This window comes from Humulus lupulus, chromosome 7 (genome assembly GCF_963169125.1).
Source record: "Humulus lupulus chromosome 7, drHumLupu1.1, whole genome shotgun sequence".
In the NCBI taxonomy this organism is placed as follows: domain Eukaryota; kingdom Viridiplantae; phylum Streptophyta; class Magnoliopsida; order Rosales; family Cannabaceae; genus Humulus; species Humulus lupulus.
In genome coordinates this window covers 13545217-13567814 of record NC_084799.1, presented here as the reverse complement: position 1 = coordinate 13567814, position 22598 = coordinate 13545217, and the positions used below count along the sequence as shown (strand labels likewise).

General features: G+C 29.0%; 2 protein-coding genes across 2 annotated transcripts; one reads left to right on the top strand and one right to left on the bottom strand.

The window, feature by feature from the left end:
- Positions 1–4269: 4269 nt before the first annotated feature.
- LOC133790735 (auxin-responsive protein IAA3-like) lies at positions 4270–5699 on the bottom strand. Its single transcript, XM_062228488.1, has 3 exons — positions 5278–5699; positions 4857–5156; positions 4270–4744 (listed from the first exon to the last, which is right to left on the bottom strand). Exons 1-3 carry the CDS (start codon positions 5511–5513, stop codon positions 4669–4671), a joined length of 612 nt encoding a protein of 203 aa, XP_062084472.1. The 5' UTR covers positions 5514–5699; the 3' UTR covers positions 4270–4668.
- Positions 5700–19837: 14138 nt separating this feature from the next.
- On the top strand, positions 19838–22190 carry LOC133790734 (auxin-responsive protein IAA16). The gene is made up of 5 exons (XM_062228487.1): positions 19838–20277; positions 21001–21230; positions 21358–21493; positions 21589–21650; positions 21753–22190. The coding sequence occupies exons 1-5, from the start codon at positions 19997–19999 to the stop codon at positions 21788–21790; spliced, it is 747 nt and encodes a 248-aa protein (XP_062084471.1). The 5' UTR covers positions 19838–19996; the 3' UTR covers positions 21791–22190.
- Positions 22191–22598: the final 408 nt, after the last annotated feature.

The window sequence follows — 22598 nt, the reverse complement described above, 5'->3', positions numbered from 1 at the left end:
CATAAAGTCATGATGATATATGACTGTTGGAGACATGTTTTTAACTCCCAATAGGTGTTTGGAGGTTACAAAATCATGTGGGAAAGGATTTGGGACGTTTTGGAAAATGACTTTTTTGTGCTGAAAATGGCCTGTGGCCGCAACCACTGACTTTCAGTGGCCACGACCTGGGGGACAGAAGCCAGTGGCCGCGGCCACTGAAAAGTCCTGGCCGCGGCCAGTGAGGCTGACAGCCTATGTGAATTTTCAGGTTTTTCCAAATTGAACGGTTCTAACATCCCAAAAAACTCCCAAATCTCCATTTTAATTTCATAAACATCTAATTAAACATTGGTAACAACCATGAGGGTTGGTGGAATTTGAAATTCAAAGTGGTATCTCAAACTCTATAAATAGGAGCCTAATGCTCACTTGTAAGACACACCAGTTTTCATCCACAAAACACTTGGCTGAAAAATACACCTTGAGGCTTGATTATTCCAGAGAGCTATTTCCTTGAGAGATCCCTTAGTGCTTAGAGAATTGGGGGAAATAAGCTTTTGGACAAAGGTCTTGAACCTTGTTCAAGTTGGTGATCCCCACTACTCTACACTTTGGTTGTGTGAGAGTTTCTTTGTATTTTCATTCTTTTGATCTTGTTGATCTTATTTACTTGTATTATTATTGTTTTGAGTTTGTAATCTTCTTCTCCTACATCTTTCTAGTTACTTGTATTTTGAGCAATTGAGTTGTAATATTTATTTAATCAATATTACCTTGTCTATTGTATTTTTTGCATAGATTTGTATTTTTGGTTTTTCCACTTTTCCATTGAGCAATAAAATTATATTCTCTAACAATGTGTACATGTTTAGCCTACCTAGCTATCACGGTCAGGGGTATTTTGGGAGATGTGTCTCAATCTAGATTTTGTCGTTTAGTTTACTTTAATCATATTTTTGAGCTATAAAATAGTTCTAAACAGTAATTTTGGGATCCCAAATATATAATGCTTTGAAATTTCAATGAAGGATTACATTTTCAAATTATATGACTTTTATTACAGTTTAGCTACACTTTTAACCTAAAACCTCGATTAGCGAGTTAATTGCACATTTAAAACTCACTTAGTAATGACTCTAAGGCAGTAGGACGTTACAGAAACTACTCCAAGGCCCACGTGTGGCCTTCTCCCAGCCTCCAACCACTCGGCCCAGACCGCAAGGCAGCAGGCAGCCACTTATTTTGGCCATCTTGAGCCCAACAAATGTTCCCTTGTCCCCTTGTCCCCCAATGTCTAAAAATGCCATTTTTGTTTACCAAACTTTTCTACACATTTTATTACAACATTCATCATTACACCCTAAAATTTACCCCTACTTACCTTATTACTCAATTTAAAAATTAATTTAATCAATTTAAATTGATTGTTTTAAATAATTTATTTTGGCTATAAATAAGGGATTTGAAGACCATTTTTGGGGAGGAGTTTATACTACACAATTGCTACACTTTCAAGACCACTCCATTCTCTTCATCTTTTTCTTCTTTTTGGTCATTTTTCTATGAGTTTTTGGAGGAAAAATTTGCAAGTTTCTCCTCCAAATTTTCCTATTTATGTTTGTAATTTTTTGTTTGTATTTGCTATTCTAGTTATGAGTTTCTAATCTTTTTAAGATTATTAAGGTGATGATGAAACAATATATAACTAAATAGTATTTATTTTATATGTTGATTTCCCATTTGTGCGACAAAGTTTATGGATTTTTCTTCTTCAATCTTTCATATTAAATATCATGTATTTTTTATTGTTAGCATATATTTCACTTTGTCCCTCATTAGTGCAAGATCATAATATTCTTTTATTAAGGTGTGCCATTAAATTGTGCACATCAAATGCTTAGAACAAAAATATTATATTTTGCCTTATAAATAATATTATTTGATTTTGTTGTTGTTTCATTAGATTGATTCACACCAAATACTTTGATATTATATTGCTAAAAGTGAAGATAAATCATATATTAATATAATAACTTGTGCTTAAAAAGAATATCTAAATTGAATAGGTGATAGTTTGATTAATTTCTACTATTAATAGAACTTGGGAATCAATGTACTTATAGATATTATTGAACTTATATTTTGTAGATTCTATTATCTTAATAATTTTTCTCTTACATCTTATTTACAATTCCTATCTTGTTTATTTTTTCTTGCTTTAATATCTTTATTATTATCTTTTATTTTATTTTCTTGATACGAAAATCTCATCAATCTTTGGAGCTAGGTTAGAGTTTATTAATTTTGGTTTAAAATAATTTTTTTATTTTTTATTTTAGACAACTCTTTTGGGTTCGACATCATTGTTTACACGATCACTATTCTATATGAACAATTCGTGCGCTTGCGATATAAATATTTAAAATATACCCGTTTTGGGTCCAACATCCTTACAGACACGTGTTTTAAGCTCCTAATAATGTTCTAATCCTATTGGTTGGACTTAATGACTCTACCTACACTATGAAATGGTTCTTATAGAGTTTTGATAGACTTGATCGCTCTCTCAAATCTCTCTCTAAACTCTCAAGATCATAAGTTTTTTCATAGAAATTCATAAAGAAAGTGCTTGTTTTTGTGAATTTCAAGCCTTCTTCAATCTCATTTCCTACTAGAAAAGGCCTTTAGCATCCATCAAGGGCTAGAAAATAGAGAATTCAGACAGTGATACTTTTCGTGTATAAGCCTTGTTTTTTATTCTCATCAAAGAAGAAGAAGTTACAAGTGGTGTTCTAATTAGGGTTTGAAGTTTGCTAGAAGATCCAAGAGTTTTGTTCTAAAACCAGGGTTTGCATTTCTCTATCTCAATCTTTTATTGGATTCTGTCAAAGATAATTGTGTGTGGATACTTATTATTATGGTGATATAATCTCACTCTCTCCCAACATAAATTATTTGTGTTCTTATTATATTTAGTATCTTGATTTTTATATCGTTTATTGACTTTTATTGTCGTTGGCCAAATTTGTGGTCAACGCAATTAATAATATTTTTTTCTAAAATTATGATGTGGACCAATAGTAGAATGACACATGGCATCCTAATCGGCCCCAAGTGTGTTTAGTGGAATTGGTGGTAATAGATGCAACGAAAAGTTAAGTGGTTTTACTCTAAAATTAAAAAAAAAAATAGATATACAAGTGTATATAAAATCAAAGATATCAAGTATTTATGATGTAAATACTCTTGAATTAAATAGTGGTGGAGTACTATAAGCTATTCAAATATTGTGAAAAGACCCTTAAATTCTTAGTTATTTTTTCAACAAAAAGTAGGAGAATCTATAAATAAACACTAAATAAAAGAGATGGTTTTTTTTTTAATTGAGAAGTATATAAAAGATTTCAACTATATATAGATCATTATTCTTTTTCGACAATTCAACTCAATTCACAATAGAATAACAACCGTGTTAAACACTTTTCATAGGTCTTTGATCGACTGTAATTAACTGTCACATAATCTCTTTTTTTTGGTACATAAGATAAAAGTTTGTAAAAAAAAAAAAAAAAAAAAAGTAGAACTCGAAAAAGTGCTGTCTCTTTTTTTTATCACAAGTTTTCACTTGGTGAGAATTACTTCTGATATCTCCCAACCCCACTTAAATCGTAGCCAAATTAAGGTTTGTAATCAAACTGGGCTTATATTAAGATAAGAATGAATGAGTCTGAACAAATTTGACTAATTAATTTATTATGTTAAACTAAAGCATATTAATTAACACCTACACAAATCTGTCAGAGACAGCCCTGCGACATTCCCTAGCTACTTACAGCCAAGGATATATTTATAGATATATACATCCGAAGATTATATCATCATCATCATCACCATGATTCTGTTAATCATGCTATATGATCACACGGTCATGATTCATCACTAGGTTTATTTAGATATATAGAAAACCATGCATGTTCAAGTTCAAGTATATTAATTAGTTGGATGAAGAAAACCATGCCCTGTTTGTGTCAGACAAATTTAGTATACATGATTCATGAACGGTTTAAAGTTTAATAAATTCATATAAATCTTTAAAAAAAAACTGTACTGTGTTAATAAAGTGAAACCATGAATAATTTAAATATATGGGTTCTGATTTGAAAGCCATAAATCTGATACAGAATCAAGATTTTCTTGTCTTTTTTTTTTGCAAGAGAAGATCTCATGAATTTGAATAAATATATATATATATATGTATATAAATATATATAATAAACACACTCGATGTATCTGAGAGAAACCAAAGTCGTTTTTTGTTTGTTTTGTTTTCATTAATTTCCTTTTCAATTTTAACTCATTTCCTTTTATCTGTACAGTAATTGATCGAACACATATATATGATTAAACAAAAATATACAAGCGATCACAATTACTTCTTCGCATTTTCAATTTTTTTTTGTTTTCCTTTCTGTAGGAACATGCGTGAAAATATTCCATCTCATCAAAATTACACATAATAATCAAGATTTGAAATTAATTAATTAGATCTTCCTCACGGAGAGCCCAAGCTTCACGAAGAAGAGCCTTATTTTCCTCTTCAACATGAGATCCCAGTCAAGTCTGGACACGTACGTATGAATACAAACATATACATATATATATATATGTGTGTATAATAATTCTACTTTAAACAGAACAACCCAAGCCTCTAGCTTCTGACCCTTTCATGATTCTCAGCCTTTTGCACGAAGAAGAAAACATTCTGTAAATTCAAAAACACAGAAACCCCATTAGCTATTATCTTACAATAATCAAATACACACACACACACATATATATATATACAAGAGAATGATAATGATAAAAGTACTTACTCCCAAGGAACATCTCCAACCAACATCCAATCTCCATCTTTGTCTTCATAAGTGGGGACGAATTCAGAGCCATTGTAGCCCTCACTCTCGTTGTAGTCACCAACTTTGAACTTAAACATGTCTTCCAAGGCTTTGAGGAGCTCTTGGTACCCTTTGTAGAGCATCAAATCCATTTTTCTTAGGTATGGAGCTCCATCCATGCTGACTTTCACGTATATTCCAGCCTCGTCTGCTTTCTTCATTGATTGTAAGCAGTTTTTGCGGAAAGATCTCACCGGAGGCCATCCCACTACTTGTGTTCTGCAACATATAAATATCAATTGGTCAATTAGTATATAACGTACTTAACTATATATGATAAAACCCAAAACATGACATGATTATTATACAAACAAGTTAGAGAATAACTATATTTTCTTACTTGGTGGGTGAAGGGTTTTCTTGGCCAAAAGTTTGTGTTTCTGAGCTAGATTTGGATGGTTCATCAGTAGTCAAACATCTCTTGTTATTGCCTTTCGTAGTAGTACTTGTGTTCTTCTCAGACTCTTGATTAGTAGTAGTAGTAGTAGTACTATCACAACCTGGTAAGCCTAACCTAAGCTCTGTAGCTTCAAGGTTGAGGTTCAGCTCATCATCTCCTCTTTCAAACATACCCATGTTTGTCTTTTCTATGTAATAACTTTTCTTTTCTTCTGCAAATCTTGGATGTAGCTGTTGAACTTTCCGGCTATCCAAACACAAATCTTATGTCTAGTACTTCTCTGCAATTTCCAGCTGTGTTGCTATGGAATGGTTGAGAGAGAGAGAGAAAATAAAAGTGTTGTAGTGATGGAGAAGAATGAATATTTCAAACCTATTTTATAGAAAAAAGAGGGGAACACCAAGTAATAATAAAGTAACAATAATAATTATAATAGTAATAACCAAATTGGAGATAGGTAGAGGGTGTCGTAAAACACTACTATACCCTCTCATAAGCGCGTGAAATGTAATATATTAAATTTATAGTATATAATATACAACTTAGCATTTTATTATATTTTTCTTTGTCCCAAAACTAATTTAGTATTTGATGTTTAAATGATACCTTGTTAATATTTTGTATATAGTATATTTTCACTATTTTTTTTTATAAAAACTTAAAACATATTAATAAATTTTTGCTAATAATTTTTTTTTACTAAAATTATTGCCAAGATACATTTTTTAATTTATTTATAATAAGGTATTTCTATATACATTTATGTTTTTTTTTTCTTCACACCCATTATTAAATAAACCCATAATAAATTCTTAAAAGATATTTCCACACACTTTTTAAATATGTTTTTGATACAAAACTACATATTCCCTTAAATAGTTTTATCTTTTTAATGTTTTTCACATTTATAATTTATTATTTAAATAAAATTAAATCATATTTATCACTCTCAAAAAAAACAAAAAACAAGTATAAATTTAAATAATTTAAAAAAAGTTGTCTTATTACAATCAAAGTCATTAGTGAAATCACAATACTCAATTTTTGTACTTGTAAAAATTAAAATATGTAAAAAAATTTAAAAATAATTAATTAATGTTTAAAATGAAATAGTTTTTTTAGAATTAAAAGTACATTCTGTTAATATTTTGGTACAACCTTCTATTCCCACTATTAAGTTTATTTGCGACATGCAGGCAAAAATACTTAATTAAATAGATATTTGCAGCGAAAATATATCAATTATAGATATTTACGGCGAAAATACCCAAACTATTAGAAAATTTGACACCACATAAACAAGTGTAACAGTAGGATCAGACAGCTGCACCAAACTGTATCAAAACATAGATGTAATGTATTTTCTCCGTTAAAAAATAACTTAAGTACTTAAGTGCTACAAATATAATAACATGGGTACTTTCACTGCAAATATCTCATTTATTATTTAAATTAAATTAAATCATACTTAAGTAGAATATTAATTTAAAAAATAATCATAATTTTTAATTCAAAACAAGAACAAATATAAATATAAATAATATAATATTTCAAAAAAGTGTCTTATTAGAATTAAATTCATTAGTAAAATCATATATTAAATTTTTATAAAATATGTACAAATTTTTTAAAATAAAAAATAACAAATTAATTAATATATAAAATGATAAATTAGTTGTTTGTGGTAAAAATAAATTTATGTTATTTTTTTAAAATTGATATATATATAATAACAAGCTAGGTGAAGCGTTAGGTGTGGGAAGTTGAAGGCACGCATAGAAAAAAAGAGAGTGGAGAGAGATATTAGATTGGTGGTAATTTAATTATGACAAAATATAGCGATATGCATGAATTTGGACACAAAGTATGGCATAGGCAGCTAATGGTGTTTGTTGTTCCATAAAAGAGCAGAGAGTTAGGGCAGTTGTCCTTGTATTATGGGGACAAGAGTGGGACAAAGGCTTTTGGCCGCCCATATTGAAGACTTGGAAGATCGAGTCAATTAGATTCCCTTGTAAACCAACGTGGACCCTTTGATCTAAGGCAGAGTGAGAGATCAGGTGGGTGCAACCCCATTATGTGGAGTTGGGTCCACATGGGGATGTCCTTGATGGGCAAGGCAAGGCAAGGCATGGGGTGTTCTTAGTTTAGCTAGACTACTTTAGTTTAGAGAGGAACAACGGCAGCTCTAATCGGACTGCAAAACAGTAAATATAGTGCTAAAAAAACACAAAATCAAATCTAACTCAACTTTATTTATCCCACCATTACGATGTTAAGCTACAGTACCCCACCATTTTGGTGGGGTACTGTAGCACCGACAAAATCAAAAAGCAGTACTATTTTGCTTTTTATATTAGTATTTAATAATAAATATATATGTATATTATTTTATATATAAGATAAAATAATATAAAAATAAAGAATATATTTTTTGGTCTAATTTTTGGTATTGTGATTGAAATGGAAAAATGATATAGTGCTAAGATTCCTTAGTTTTGGTGTTGGTGCAACACCATAAAGAAGGATGTAAATGGGACAGATCTGCCCCCCCCCCCCGCTTCCGCCTTGCCCTGCGAACATTTTGCCCCGCCCCAACACCATAAAGAAGGATGTAAATGGGACAGGTCTGCCCCCCCCCCCGCTTCCGCCTTGCCCTGCGAACATTTTGCCCCACCCCATTTGTCCTATTTAATTTTTTTTTAGAAACATTAAATTATAATTTTATAATTTTCTCTAAGCCTAAATATTATTTTTTATTGTAATATTTATATTTTACACTCTATCAACTACACCATTACATATTATATTTTGTTTTTTTATTTTAAGATTTACAAAATAAATACAAGAATAAGGATAAATTATATAAAATATATTTTTCAATATTTATAAAGGTAGGTAACTATTTGGTACCCTGTGTTTTTGCAAAGTATCATTTTGGTACCCTTTGTTTTCAATAATGTTCATATAGTACCCTGTATTTTAAAATCGTACATATTTAGTACCCTAAACTCAAATTTAATTAATAAAATTTTACCAATTTAATCAAACTGCTGTCAATTATGTAAGTTCCAAATTTAAATTTAATTACTTAATTACATATAACTGATGACAGTTTAATTATATTGACGAAATTTTATCTATCAAATCTGAGTCTAGGGTATCAAATATGTATAATTTTAAAATGCAGGGTACCATATGAGCATTATTGAAAACAGACGGTACCAAAATGATACTTTGCAAAAACATAGGGTACCAAATGAGTAAATTCCCTATTGTAAATTTTTTCTAGTCTATATAGAATTAAATATATTCTTTTTTTTTTAAATAGAATTAAATATATTCTAAACTACATATAAAATGTCAATTTTACGTACTATATGTATAAGTAGTACGAGAGAATTGGGTTAGAGTATAGAAAAAAAAAAATTTGAGGCGGGGTGGGGTGGGTCCCCGCCCCGAATTCTACCTCGTTTTTACCGGGGCAAAGATGCCCCCCGCCCTGCCCTGCCCCGCCCGACCTCACTACCCCATTTTGCCATGCCTAACCATATATGATATTATGGGTTGGAGAAACCCGAAGGCTTTAATAATAATGAATATATAAAAACTACCTAAAGTTGGAGAACCTTTATTATTATTACATGTGGGTATGGGGCAGCATCCATGAGCTATTGCCTTGTATTTAGGGAGTTCCTTGGATAAGGGCAATAATAATAATGGTGATTTATTGGCTTTCCTTTTGGCCTCCCCTTGTTTTGGGATTTTGCTTTGAGAAAAAGCAAGCAAACACTATAATTATAGAGCTACCATACCCTTCGTACCAAAAACCCTCTTGTGTTTGTGTGTTTCTCAAAACAAAGAAATGTGAGGCTTAGAATTTTCCAGAGCGATACCATTATCATTATTATTATTATTATTATTGTTATTGTTATTACTAAGATATGAAAGCAAATTGCAAAAGTTTGACTTTTTTCCTTTGTATCGTTGTTAAGTTGAAATCATTTTTAATTGAAATAATAAAAAGTCAAGTGTGGGAAGTAAAGAAAGAATAATCCTAGCCAAACATAGCCTTATGACCTGCTTTCTTGTCTGGAAGAACAGTATCAAATAAAAGAAAAAAGAGAAAAAGTTAGGAGTCCAGTTCAAACCGATACCAATTCAAGTTGTTCGGCTTGTGAGTTGTGACAACTATAACAAATCTATCTAGTTCATGCATTTTTTTCTCACCTCATTTATTTCTTTATTATATGGAGTTGATTTATTAGTTATCTCAAGAATAAATATATAATAATTAATCGAATGATATTAATAAATTTGAGCTCGATTCGATCCCAGTTCTCGTACATGCATATTAATTCACCCAATTAATTTCAACGGACAATAACCAACAATTATAATTAATGCTTTTAAACATTTTTACATATAAATTTAAAAATGTCCCACTTTATAATGGTTTGTCTAGTGTTCTATGATTCACATCCAATCAAATTATAAGATATTTCCTTTTAAAATATTTACTTATAAATGTTTAATAATTTTACAAATAGTACTCACAGAATGGCCTCTAAGTGAGGATAAAGGGCAGAGATGAAGCAAATGGATATCCCATTATTGTGACTAGACTAAATTTAATTTATTTTTTTTAATTTGATACTTCAATAAATTAGGGTACCTAATTAGCAGAGGAAAATAGAATAAAAGTCTATTAATAAAGTAAATTTAACTTATAAAATGAGTAGTGTTCATTATTTTGCTTAACAAACAGGTTACAAAATAATTGTAATTTGGATATAATTATGTTAAGATTAATTATTAATCAAGACCTATTATTTATTTTTAATCATTTTTATAAGCAAATGAGAATAGAAGAGAATAATAAATAGGGGTGTAGTGATCATATGGAGGTAGCGTATGTAATGCCTTATGTTAGGAAATTGTTCATAAAATCTTTCACGTGGAGACGACAAAGTCACAAACATAATCATGAATCGAAAGCAATTTCAAAAGCTTCATGTTTTCTGCCTCGAAACTTAATTCTTGTCTACAATTATGTAATCTACTAGATTTATATAAAGATTTTAGAATCTTATTTCAAACTATGTCGTATATCTCTGATACAATAACACATGCTTAAGTCGTATATGCCATTAAAGATGGCCAATTCGAGCTAAAGCTTACACATGTGACGTGCATATATATATATATATATATATATAGACAAATATTATATACATATGTAATGAGTTTCGTTACCATATATCGTTATATGTTCACTTAAAATGTCACGTATAAGTAACATCACTGCTTATAATGTATTTTGTTATGTGTTCATGTACTACGGTCTATGAATTCACTTAGGGCATATTTGGAAATAATGGTGTAATAATTAGGTCATGTAATTTATTGTGGTAGTAACAACATTATATATTTTAAAATACAAATTATGATAGAATGTTAAGAGATAATTACTTATAACTTCTTATTGTCGGCAAAATAGTTAATAATAGTTATGCATAAAATTAAAATTATGTAATAAATAATATTTTAAATTGATATTAATTAGTACTTACACCTAATTCTCATAGGCATCATGAGAATCGAAGAGTATAGCTGTAATCTCTCAATTATCTTGAATTACATAATTATTATGTAATTACATAGTTAAACAAACACGTTAAATTGAATAATTACAATCTAAATCACACTCAATTTCAATTACAAGACTGTTTTCCAAACACACCTTAGCATGTCTTTAAGCTTTCCGAATACATCTTTTTCTCATGATGTCAGTAATGTTTATGATGCGGTCTATAAATTGACTTAATATGTCCTTATGCTAGACAATAAACTTAAATTCTGGTAATAGTAAATCAATCTCTATTATGATTTAGATGTCTCTACAAATTTAGACAATAAAGTTTATTAATTAGTATTACGAAAAGAGTAAAAAGTGAAAGTATTAGTGGAATTTTAAAGCAAGTTGACGTGATTAAGGTCATCACAAGAAATCTCAAAGTTGATATGGAAAGAAACATTAGTTGTCTCCACACTCAAAGTAAAGCTAATTGTTTGATCTCTCCTTTCCAAACCAAATAATATAATAATAGGAGTAAATAATAATAATGACCCAAAACAGTAATTATATCGATCTAACTAAACCACTCGATATTGTGGCCTGGTTTTCCTTCCAATGCATCTTTTTTATTTTTATTTTTTTTTCTTTCTATACAAACCAAAATGAGTTAAAGTATAAAGTTGGTGTAGCACCGACACCTCAACAACGGTCGGTTTATACAAACTGATAGTGTGTTTTTTACTTAGGAATATACATAAGAAGTGACTGTTAGGCTCGTGTGCAAAAACTAAAGCAACTGTTCTTTTTCTTTAAGCAAAAAAAAAAAAAAGGTAAAAAGAAAGAAAGAAAGAGAGGACCACAGACATGAAGGGTCCACAGATTTTGTTGATTTCATGAGAGACACCACACTTTTTTGAGGTTCGCTTTACCTTCTGGCGCCAATGGGGTCTCCTTCCCCCAATAATGGCCAGCCTATCACAGGCCCCCACACCCTCTTTTCTAGCCCCGACCACAATGGGCCCTTTGAAAAGCCCACTCCAACTAACTCATCCCCTCTCATCTCATCTCATCTCATCTTCTCACTTCTTTCCCTTATCTATATACCATTTTTTGTTGAGAAATTTCATTTGGTTTCAAAAAAATTTATTCTATAGTTTTTTTTTTTAAGAATTTTCACATTTAAGGATTTAGTTTTCCGTAATTATTTTTTTTTTTATAAAAATTGATTTATACTATAATTTTCCTTTTAATCAAATTTTTTTATATTTAGTTAGTTAGTAATTGTGTTTCTCATAGTTTATTTTTTTCTTTAATAAATTGGATCTTTGATTAATTAACATCTTTTTTTTTTATTGACCTCCTACTTGTTTTAATCTCCAGGAGGTCAAATTCAGATTGTTGTTCAATTATTTTAGTGTTATGTTCGACCTAACAAATAAGAAGAATCGAAGCACGCTCTGTAGGATTTGAACCTACGACATCAGGTTTTGGAGACCCACGTTCTACCAAACTGAATAACATAAAAGTTTTATTTATGAAAATTTCTCAAATTTAATAAAAATAATTAATAAATTCTATAAATAAAACTAAGCAAACGTGCATATTGCTTGTTGCTTGTATCTAGTACTAATTATAAAAATAAATAAACAAATAATATTAAAATATGAAAAAGTTTATGTTGCACTGTGTATATTGTATGTGGAATAATTAATTTACAATCATACAAATGATGTTCTAAAAATAAAAATATATAAATGATATACTATAAATACAAAAACATTGAGCATAAATGTTATAAAAAAAGTGAAAATTTTATGTTAAAACTAAATAAATTGGATTTAGGTAAAAATTTGTTTAGTTTTAAAGTTATGAATATGCTTATTTAAACATATATTTATTTTTATTATTTTTTAATTCTTATATAAATTTTAAATAAATAAAATATCATAAAAATAAATAAAATATGTTTAATATAATGTATGACATAAATGTATTAAAATATTATGGAAAAATATTGTCCATAATTTTAATAAATACCGGTTCACTTTTTTTTCAATATATAATAAAATGAATTATAGTTCTATAGTATATATATATATTTATATCAATAATCTATACATATATGATATTTAAACACACTATTAACATAGATATATATTTACATGACTACATGACATATATATAAATTACAATAATATTTTTAAAAATAATAATAGAATAAAATAAAAATAGAAAAAGTCATAGTGTAGATATAGTAGTATACATCCATCAACTATTTTTAGTTTTCAATGTATCTCGCAATGTCCTTTGGTGAATTTGATGAAGAAAAATAACTTCAATCACTTGATGAAAAAGAAATTATCACACAAATTTATAAGATAAAAAAATGATAAGTATGACATTATTATTTTTAAATAAATATGATTTAATTATTTAAATTATTATAAAATATCCTATTTTAATTAATTTATTTTTGTTTAAGTTTATGTTTGTTCTAGTTTTTTAATTTGGCAGTGACAACAATAGATTATATATTATATGTTTAATATAATATTAATATTATACATGGATTTTAAATTTAAGTTTTTTGCTAGTTTTTTTTTAAAAGAAGTTTGTTTCTGGTTGATAGTAGATTATATTATGTTATATGTTTAATATGATATTATTCTAATACCTGAAGTTTAAGTTTAATTAAATTTTATTTAACTTATAAAATATATGGTTTTATTATTTTTAAATAATTGGCGTTGTAAAATATCTCACAAATATCCTATTTTAATTTGTTTAATTATTTATTATTATTAAATTTGGTGTAAGTTTAAATTATGTTTATAATCTACTGTTAAATATAAAAATATTATGTTATATATAAGAATATTCTATTAAAATTAACGAAAAAAATAAAAAATAGTTAAAATCAAGAATTTTCGTTATCTACACACTTATTATATAAAATAAATGTGAAAAATATATTTCAAATAATTATAAATAATAATATTTAAACATACCAAAAGAATAGATAATATTAAAAAACAAAGTGAAAATTTTATGTTCAACTATGAATATCTATAGTGCATATAAAATAAGTAAGAAAATATAATATACCATAAATTAATAACGATTGAAATGAGGTATTTTATTATAACTTATAAGTGCAAGTAATAAATAAATTATACTTACTGTAATTTAGTACAATTTTACTTTGAAAGTCATATTGTACCACGTTTATTCTTTTGTTGAATCCTACATTTTGTTTCATTAATTGTTTGGATCCTATATTTTAACCCAAAATTTTTGTAACATATATTTGGTAAAATAGTTTAATAGAGCCCTAAATTTGATTTTGTTCAAATTTTTTTGAACTAGAATCACAAATAATTCACAAAATTAACAACTCAGCTATAACAAAATTATTATGCCTAACAATTGTGTTGTTATATTCAATTTTTTATTCATCAAAATTGAATTTACAAAACATAAATTCAAAAAATTAATTTGTCAAAACTCAAGATCTATATAATGAAATAATACACATAGTAAAAAAAAAAGTATATATCCTACTATATATGTAATTTAAAATCTGAATAGGAATTAGCAAGAATGTATAATTTGATTAGAAAAGTCATAAAAGTTTGTATACCTATCTCGAAATCCAAATTGCAAAGTTATTGTGTTATCCGTCATCATTAATTTAATGTTTTAGGTTAAGATGAACATCATTTTCTCGTTAAATTATAAGGCAGGGCTGGAGGGAGACAATCCACTCGTGACCTGAACAAAGCCACGTTTAGGTTTTCATTTTTAGTCTCTTGAGATTAGATTTTAATGTTTATGAAAATAATGGCTTTGACATTTTGACACTAGAGTTAGATGATGCTTTGTCTTTTTCTTATCATGAAAATGTGACATATGAAATTTGGTTTACCCTAATCAATCAATGCATTACAGTACCTAATTTAAACTAACACCCTTAGTTAACCAATGCACAATCCAAGGGTAAGTAATTTTCAAAACAAATTATTGTCTTATTGATCTTAAAAAAACCAATACTTGAGGGTAACCAATATATATATATATATATACTTGTAATAATTATCATGTGTCTTAACATTATCTTTCACTTTGGTATTAGTGTAAGTGTAAGTCACATTATTTTTCTTCTCATCCTCCATTTTTATAGTGTTTTTTTTTTCTCCCCAAGTACTTTGAGTACATAAAAGCCGTACAAACAAAACTAGCAAGAGACATGTGGAAGTGGTACATATATGGGCTCCAAACGCAGATCACATTTTTTTTTACTTGCTCGGCCATGTGGTGGAACATATAAATTTATACACGCAGAGCATTTTCAACCTCAATGTTCCAACAAAATTATACAAGAGAAAAATAAGTCTTGCAAAGATGTCCAAGCAATTGCATGACAGTACGGAATTATGAAAATAATAATGATAACGATAATGATGTGTAAACCGAGATTGACCCATGAGAGAAAAAGAAAAGTGAAAACCAAAATCTAAAAATTAAAATTAAAATATGAATTAAAAAAGGTGAATGAGAAAGACTATCTGTATGGAGCATTTAATGGCACACGTGTGCGGTGTGGTGAGGATGGTGATGGAGGCAGGTGAGTACTGTAGAGAGTTTGTGTTCGTGTTCGTGTAGGTGATGTGGTTTGGGATCCTAATAAGTCCAGAGTTATAGGGGTTCTTAGGTCGTGGAAGTGGGCCTGAGAGGGGTGGCCCACAAGCACACGAGGGCCTCTGACTGTGGATTCGTTGGAATGGGCCTGGCGAAGCCGATTGGGGTAAGTAAGTCATTGTCTCACAGTCAATGCTGTAGCTTTTTGTGTCTCCGTCGCTCTCAGATCAGAAGAATCAATGGATGAGTTAAATTTCAGCCATGACCATCCATGAGCATGCATCGCCACTACATGAGTTATCATCATCATCATCATCTTCAATTTTTTTTTTTTTTGGGAGGGTCATTTTGTGGATAAACTTGGAGAAAGTGATATATGTGTGACGAAACATAGAACTTTAAAATTTTACATATCCATTCAATGAATTGTTTCTATCTATCTATCTATCTATCTTTATTTGTTACTTATTATTTTTTTTTTTTGTTTATATGCACATATTTCAGTGTTGAGGTACTTTTAGTTTGAACAATATTTTAGACTTAATATTTCGTTTTAACTTTTTAAATAATGGTTATTTATTTTATAATGTGATATATGGTATCCAATCAGTTGCTTAGATGAATACATGTGCCTTGTACACGTGTCGACTTTTATGCCTAGTGTGCCATGGTTATCCACACTCGTACATAATAGCATTAGAGCACTCCTAATACCCTAATTCGCCAGTGAATTCAAATTCATGATTTCTAAAATTTAATATTTGAGTTATTTATTTTCAAATTTTTAATTTAAATACTAATTCTAATTTTAAGCTACAAAATAAAAAATTGTTATTTTCACATTTTCTCTAAATTCAAATCATTATATTCTAAAATCCTATAAATCTATTACTTTTTTAAAATTTTAGATTATCTACCGATTACATATTTAGTTTTTTAAAATTCAAAAATTGTTTACAGAGATAACGAATCAATCACATTTTTAAAAACTTATTTTAAGACTATAAATCTAAATTTTCATTTTAGAAACATAGTTTTTGAAAATAATCAAACATTACATACACTTATGTGACAATTTTCTTCACCTAATCATATTTACTTAAGATAAGTTTTACAAAGTAAAAGTGAATTGCCACATAAGTGTGTGTAATGCTTGAATGTAATTTGTGTGTGCATATATCATTACTCATTTTCTATACGGGAAAAGTAACATTCCACTTGATTATGTAAACTTGAGCTAGTTTATCCTTTTAGCGCTTATGGGGAAGCACAATTCATTAAACTATAATTATTTTATTAATTTTTTATACATTTTTGTATATATGTGTAATATTATTATATTTAATTATTTTATTTTTAAAAATAAATAAAATATATTTAAAAATATAATATTTAAATAATGCCAAGAAAAATAAAGAAGATAATGTATAGTATAATGTAAAAAAAATTTGGTATAAAATAGAAAAAAATGTGTTTTAGTAAAGTGTTTTAAGTATAGAGCAAAACATACATTAAGAGCGTATTTACATCGCTACTTTTGATCGGTGTAATTTGATAACTGATTCAATATATTTTTTTTTTTAAATTAAAATATACATATTAAATTATACCAAAAGTCATATTTCATATAAGGATTTGAGTACTATTGGTACACCCTAGTAATACTCTGTACACAAATATCTCATAGGAAGTATAGAACAACACTCAAGTAATATCACAGCCAGTATATTAGCACTCAAGTGTTTCATTTTTTCAAGGGGAGCATTAAAATTTAAGTAGCATCTACAAACATATGATTAAAATATCTTATTTACTATTAATTATACATACAAGGGAGACTTTGTAAAAAATGACAAATAATTTAATTTTGTACTCACTTAATTGTAGACCAAACGAAATTAATCTACTTTTTTTTTTTAAAATAAAAGAAAACATTAATCTAGTTCAATCGCTCTGTTTTCATAAAAACCTCCATGTAACATAGTATACCGAAATTAATTTTATATACGAACTTAGTTTAAAAACTTCAATAGGACTTTTACTTTTATTACAACTGAAAAAAAAATCAAAATCAGACTGATGATTAATTATATAAAACATAATGTTAATTTTGTTATTTGACTAAAATTCATTGGACAGCAATGGTATTTCCTCGAACCAAAAATAAAATAAAATAACATAATAGAAGAAAACACCTAACTACTTAAACAAGTAGCTACAACGAAACTTTAATTAAAATTTTGGGAAAGAAAATAAAGCAGTATTCTTTTATATAAAAAAGAACGTACATTAATAAAAAAAAAATATTGTGCAGACAAACCTCCTAAAAAAATACACATTATTCTGCCATACTATTACTAACGCAACTTTGTAAACACAGCAATTGACAAATGAGCTAAAAAATTAATATTATAATTAAGTCATGAGAATAATAATTACGTAGTCTAGAATAATAAACTATAATTAATCAAAAGTTAATTAAAATAAACAACTCGAGGGACAGGCATGTATAATAAAAATGTGAAATTAAAAAAAAAATTGATAATGTGGTCTGTTGCAATCATTTCAAAAGATATTACTTTAGACATCCAAATCTTAATTAATGTCTCTTTGATCTTAAATTACCCGTGATTTTGTTTTAATAAAAAAATATATTAATTTTGTACAAACAACAAACTTTATCAAAAAAAATTGAGCACTTTCTTTAACTTAACTGTCTACACGCGTGCTAAAGTGGGAGCACGATATATACGGCGTAGGAGATTATTCCCGCAAGGTGTTGTTTTGGTGGGCTGGGCTTGTGGGGGCCCAGTCAATGTCCCCCCTTCTTCAGTCACATGGGAGGTTTTCCTTTCAGAGTTGAGTTGACTTTTATCGTCTGTTCTCGCATGTGGGGCCCACTGACCAAAACTCCTTTTCTCCACCGTCTGATTCCTCGAAAGTTCACAAACCCCGAATCAACAGGTGGAGATCCGATCTTCGTCCTAATGATGCGTAATAATATCTATCATTCTGTGCCACTTCACCCGATACCAGATTCTTCATTACACCCCAAATAATAATAATAAAAATAAAATTTTATTTATTATTTATTATTATTATTATATTTTTTAATATTAAACAATGTGCAACATGGTGGGTCATTCACAACCTGGATATTTTAGTATTTTTAATTTTTTGTTTCAAATTTTGTACCCAAAAGTTTGAAACATTTACAAATATACCAAGAATGTATTATTTTTTGTTTGGAAGGGACACCACATAAAGTGCTGGAATTGTGATAAGAATTAAGATAACTATTAATTATTATTGTACTTGGAGAACGATAATTGATAGTGTGTATTTTTCTCTTGATTGAACTTTTTTTTTGTGGAGCTGGAAATTTAACTTTATGGATATGCATAAGTGATAAAATCGTACTTATAAAAAAAATCAAATCAATAATTAACCAAGAGTTGAAGTTAGCTACTATATTTGTAGACCACATATTGTGCCATTGTTTTTTCACATTTAATCATGGAATTGGTAAGTGTTTTTTATTTATTTATTGTGTTTGTGATGCTTTTTATGAGTGAAGCCTATACCTATAAGAAAATGACTCATGTTTCAACGTCCAAGGCAAAATAAATAAATTTAATTTTGTATAATTAAGACCAACCAAACACATCATATTGCTGGTTTTGTTGAAAAAAAATAGCAATGTAGTTTAATAAAGTTTGGCCTATAAAAGGGTCAATAGAAAACGAAATATAAATAACTATCTTCAAGCAATTTTTACTAAATAATAAAATAACACAATAACTGCAGTGTTGTTGATAAGCCTTATCTTTAAAATAATTACCAATTATACATTAAAGCATCTTTAGTCGTTATCTTCTATACATAATAGAAGTATACGTATAATTTTTGGAAAATATTATAATTGTCAAAGACATAAACCAAACTACTTTTATTATTGTCTGTTAATTAATTATTGTTTTTTTCTAATAATAGAATTTTGTCATAAAATATAAGCAATTTCCATTGGTGGAGCCTTAGGAAACAAAATAGTAAAAAGCAAACAAGAGAGCTCATAGCCAACCCCAACTTCGTATATCTCTGCTCACTTGGCCACAATCATTCTAAAATTCCACGTCATCCGTGACGTCACTCCTCCCCGACAATCTGCTAAAAACGATCCAAAAACAAAGTTACACATCACTATCCACGTGGCCTCATCTTAGCCGTCTAAAAATCTCGCCCATTTGTTAAAGCTCTAAAAAAAAGTCTTATAAGTTAGACCATTCGGTTCCCTACATCGCCTTCTTCTTTCTTAGTTTCGCCATTTTCGTTTTTCTGAGCTCGTATTCGCCATAACTGAAAGCTAAAGATATTTGCAGAATTTAAAGAAGGGAAAAGGGTTTGTTTATTTATCTTAAGAGAGGAAAATTGGAGACTGGAATCATGGGTAGTGTGGAGCTTATTAACTTTGAAGAGACGGAATTACGCTTGGGTCTTCCCGGCGGGAAGGGAACTGGTGAAGTCGCCGGAGGAGTGCCGGAGATGGTCAAGAACAACGGGAATAAGAGAGGGTTCTCTGAAACTGTTGATTTGAAGCTTAATCTTTCGTCTAAAGATTCTGGGTTGTTGGATCAAGTTGATAGTAAGAAAGAAAAGGTTACTACTGTTGCTACAGCTGCTGATGCTGCTTCTCCTTCTACTGAATCTTCTAAGCCTCCCGCCAAGTAAGTTTCTGTTTTTTAGCTTTTTATTCGTTATGTTTCGTAATAGTATCTCCCTTTGATTCTTTTACTTTTATTCATGGTTTCATATTTTGGTGTATATCTGATTGTATGCGTAGGTTTAAGGTGTTTGATCTAATGCGTGAGAGAAATTATTATGTATTTTTATTAATTATAGAAGGTCATAAACTAAAAAATCTTAATTCATGGAAGAAACTATGATGGGTTCTTTATTTTTATTGATTTTAAAAACATTATCATGGTTATCTATTAATTTATTCTTCACCTCTAGAAATTGTGATCAATAAGTGATATAATTAATGTGGATGAGTTTAAAGAAAAGGTTTGGGTTGGGTTGGGTCTACATGGACGATAACCACATGTACAGAGTAATGTACAGTGGATGTGGGCTTTCCTTTTTGAAAGGTTCTGGTTGGTTGTCGGGAAGACAAAGGAAAAGAACAAAACATAAGGAATCTTATACTCTTTCTTTCTTTCTCAACTACCAAAGAATTATTGAACAGCTCAAAAGTAAGACCTTTAAAATAAAAGTATATGACTTTTTTTTTGGGGTGTAATAATACACTTTTAAGTTTTTTTTCTTCTATATTTACTGTTTATAAAACTTGGTTAAAAGGTCAAATAGTAGTGGGAAAAACCCAAATAATAAAAACTTAAAATGGTTGTTAAATAGTGCTAATAGTGGACCAACTTTTTGAACTTCAGGACACAGGTTGTGGGTTGGCCACCCGTGAGATCGTTCAGAAAGAACATCGTTTCAGCACAAAAGAACAGCACAGAGGAATCTTCAAAGGCAGGCACAGGCAACAGTGCAGCATTTGTAAAAGTTAGCATGGATGGTGCACCCTACTTACGTAAAGTGGACCTCAAATTGTACCAAAGTTACCAAGAACTTTCTGATGCTTTAGGCAAAATGTTCAGCTCTTTCACCATTGGTAAGAAATAATAATAAAAAAAACTAGATTGCCCATCATGGATTTTGATGTTAAAAGTTACACTTTTGGGTTAATATTGCAAAAGGGTACTAATAGAAAGTGGTAAATCTTTTTGCTTTGGTTAAAGGTAACTGTGGCTCACAAGGAATGAAGGATTTCATGAACGAGAGCAAATTGATAGATCTTTTAAATGGTTCTGAGTATGTACCAACCTATGAGGACAAAGATGGAGACTGGATGCTTGTTGGTGATGTTCCATGGGAGTAAGTTCCTTCATCTTTTATAAAAAACAAACTTCAGATATAATTTGTATAAATTTTGTTACAAAATTCTAATGAGAACTCTCTTGATTTTGCAGAATGTTTGTTGACTCATGCAAACGATTGAGGATAATGAAGGGATCTGAGGCCATCGGACTTGGTTAGTAGACATTTAATGCTTTTGAAACTTGTTAAAACTTATCAAGTGTTTTTGGGGTCACGGTTTTGCTTAACCTAATCAATTTAACTCTTGTATACACAGCACCAAGAGCAGTGGAGAAGTGCAAGAACAGAGCTTGAAGCCATTTTTCACGTTGAACTCAATCAAATCATCAGTCCAACACGATCAAATGGAATCAAACCGGCTCGAAAGGGATCGAGCACGGAGTTTGAATGTGTCTTAATTGTACCATGTTTTTTTTTTTTGAAGCATAATATGTTCAAATTATATGAGAGAAATGTTTCGGAAGTTTCTTAGAGACAAGGAGTAATAATATAGAAGATGTTCATATTACCTTGCTCTTGATCATGTGTAATTCTCTTCTTCTTTCTTCTTCTTTTTATTTTTTTGGTATGGATTTGTCTAATAATAATTGTCAATGTGTTAGTTGTCATTGGGTGCTTTTTGTTCCCCATAAATTCTTTTATATGGTATGTATTATTTTATGTGGTGTATATTATATGGGTGAGATTCTTTGTATCGTGCATATATTTTTATACATGAATATTTATTTGAATTGATAAATTCAATTCGATGTAATTGTCTGTCTTGGTTGGTTGGTTGAGAGGAAAATAACTAAGATTCCGAACAAAGAGACAGGATGATACATGGCCATGTGAACTTTGTTTAAAGCATTTATTCACTTCAAAATAATTTAAATGCAATGATCTAGTGACACAGCTAGCTGTGCACCATAAATTGTCCCTACTGGAAAACAATAAAATAAATTATATAAAATTGCATTGATTATGATGCATGGTTTCTATCAGAAATTAATTATGATAAAACCTAAAAAAAAAAATATTATTTATCAAATATACTATACATATTTTGAAAAATAATATTTATGTTAGACAAGTGCTGCTTGCTTAAGGGATATAAACATGT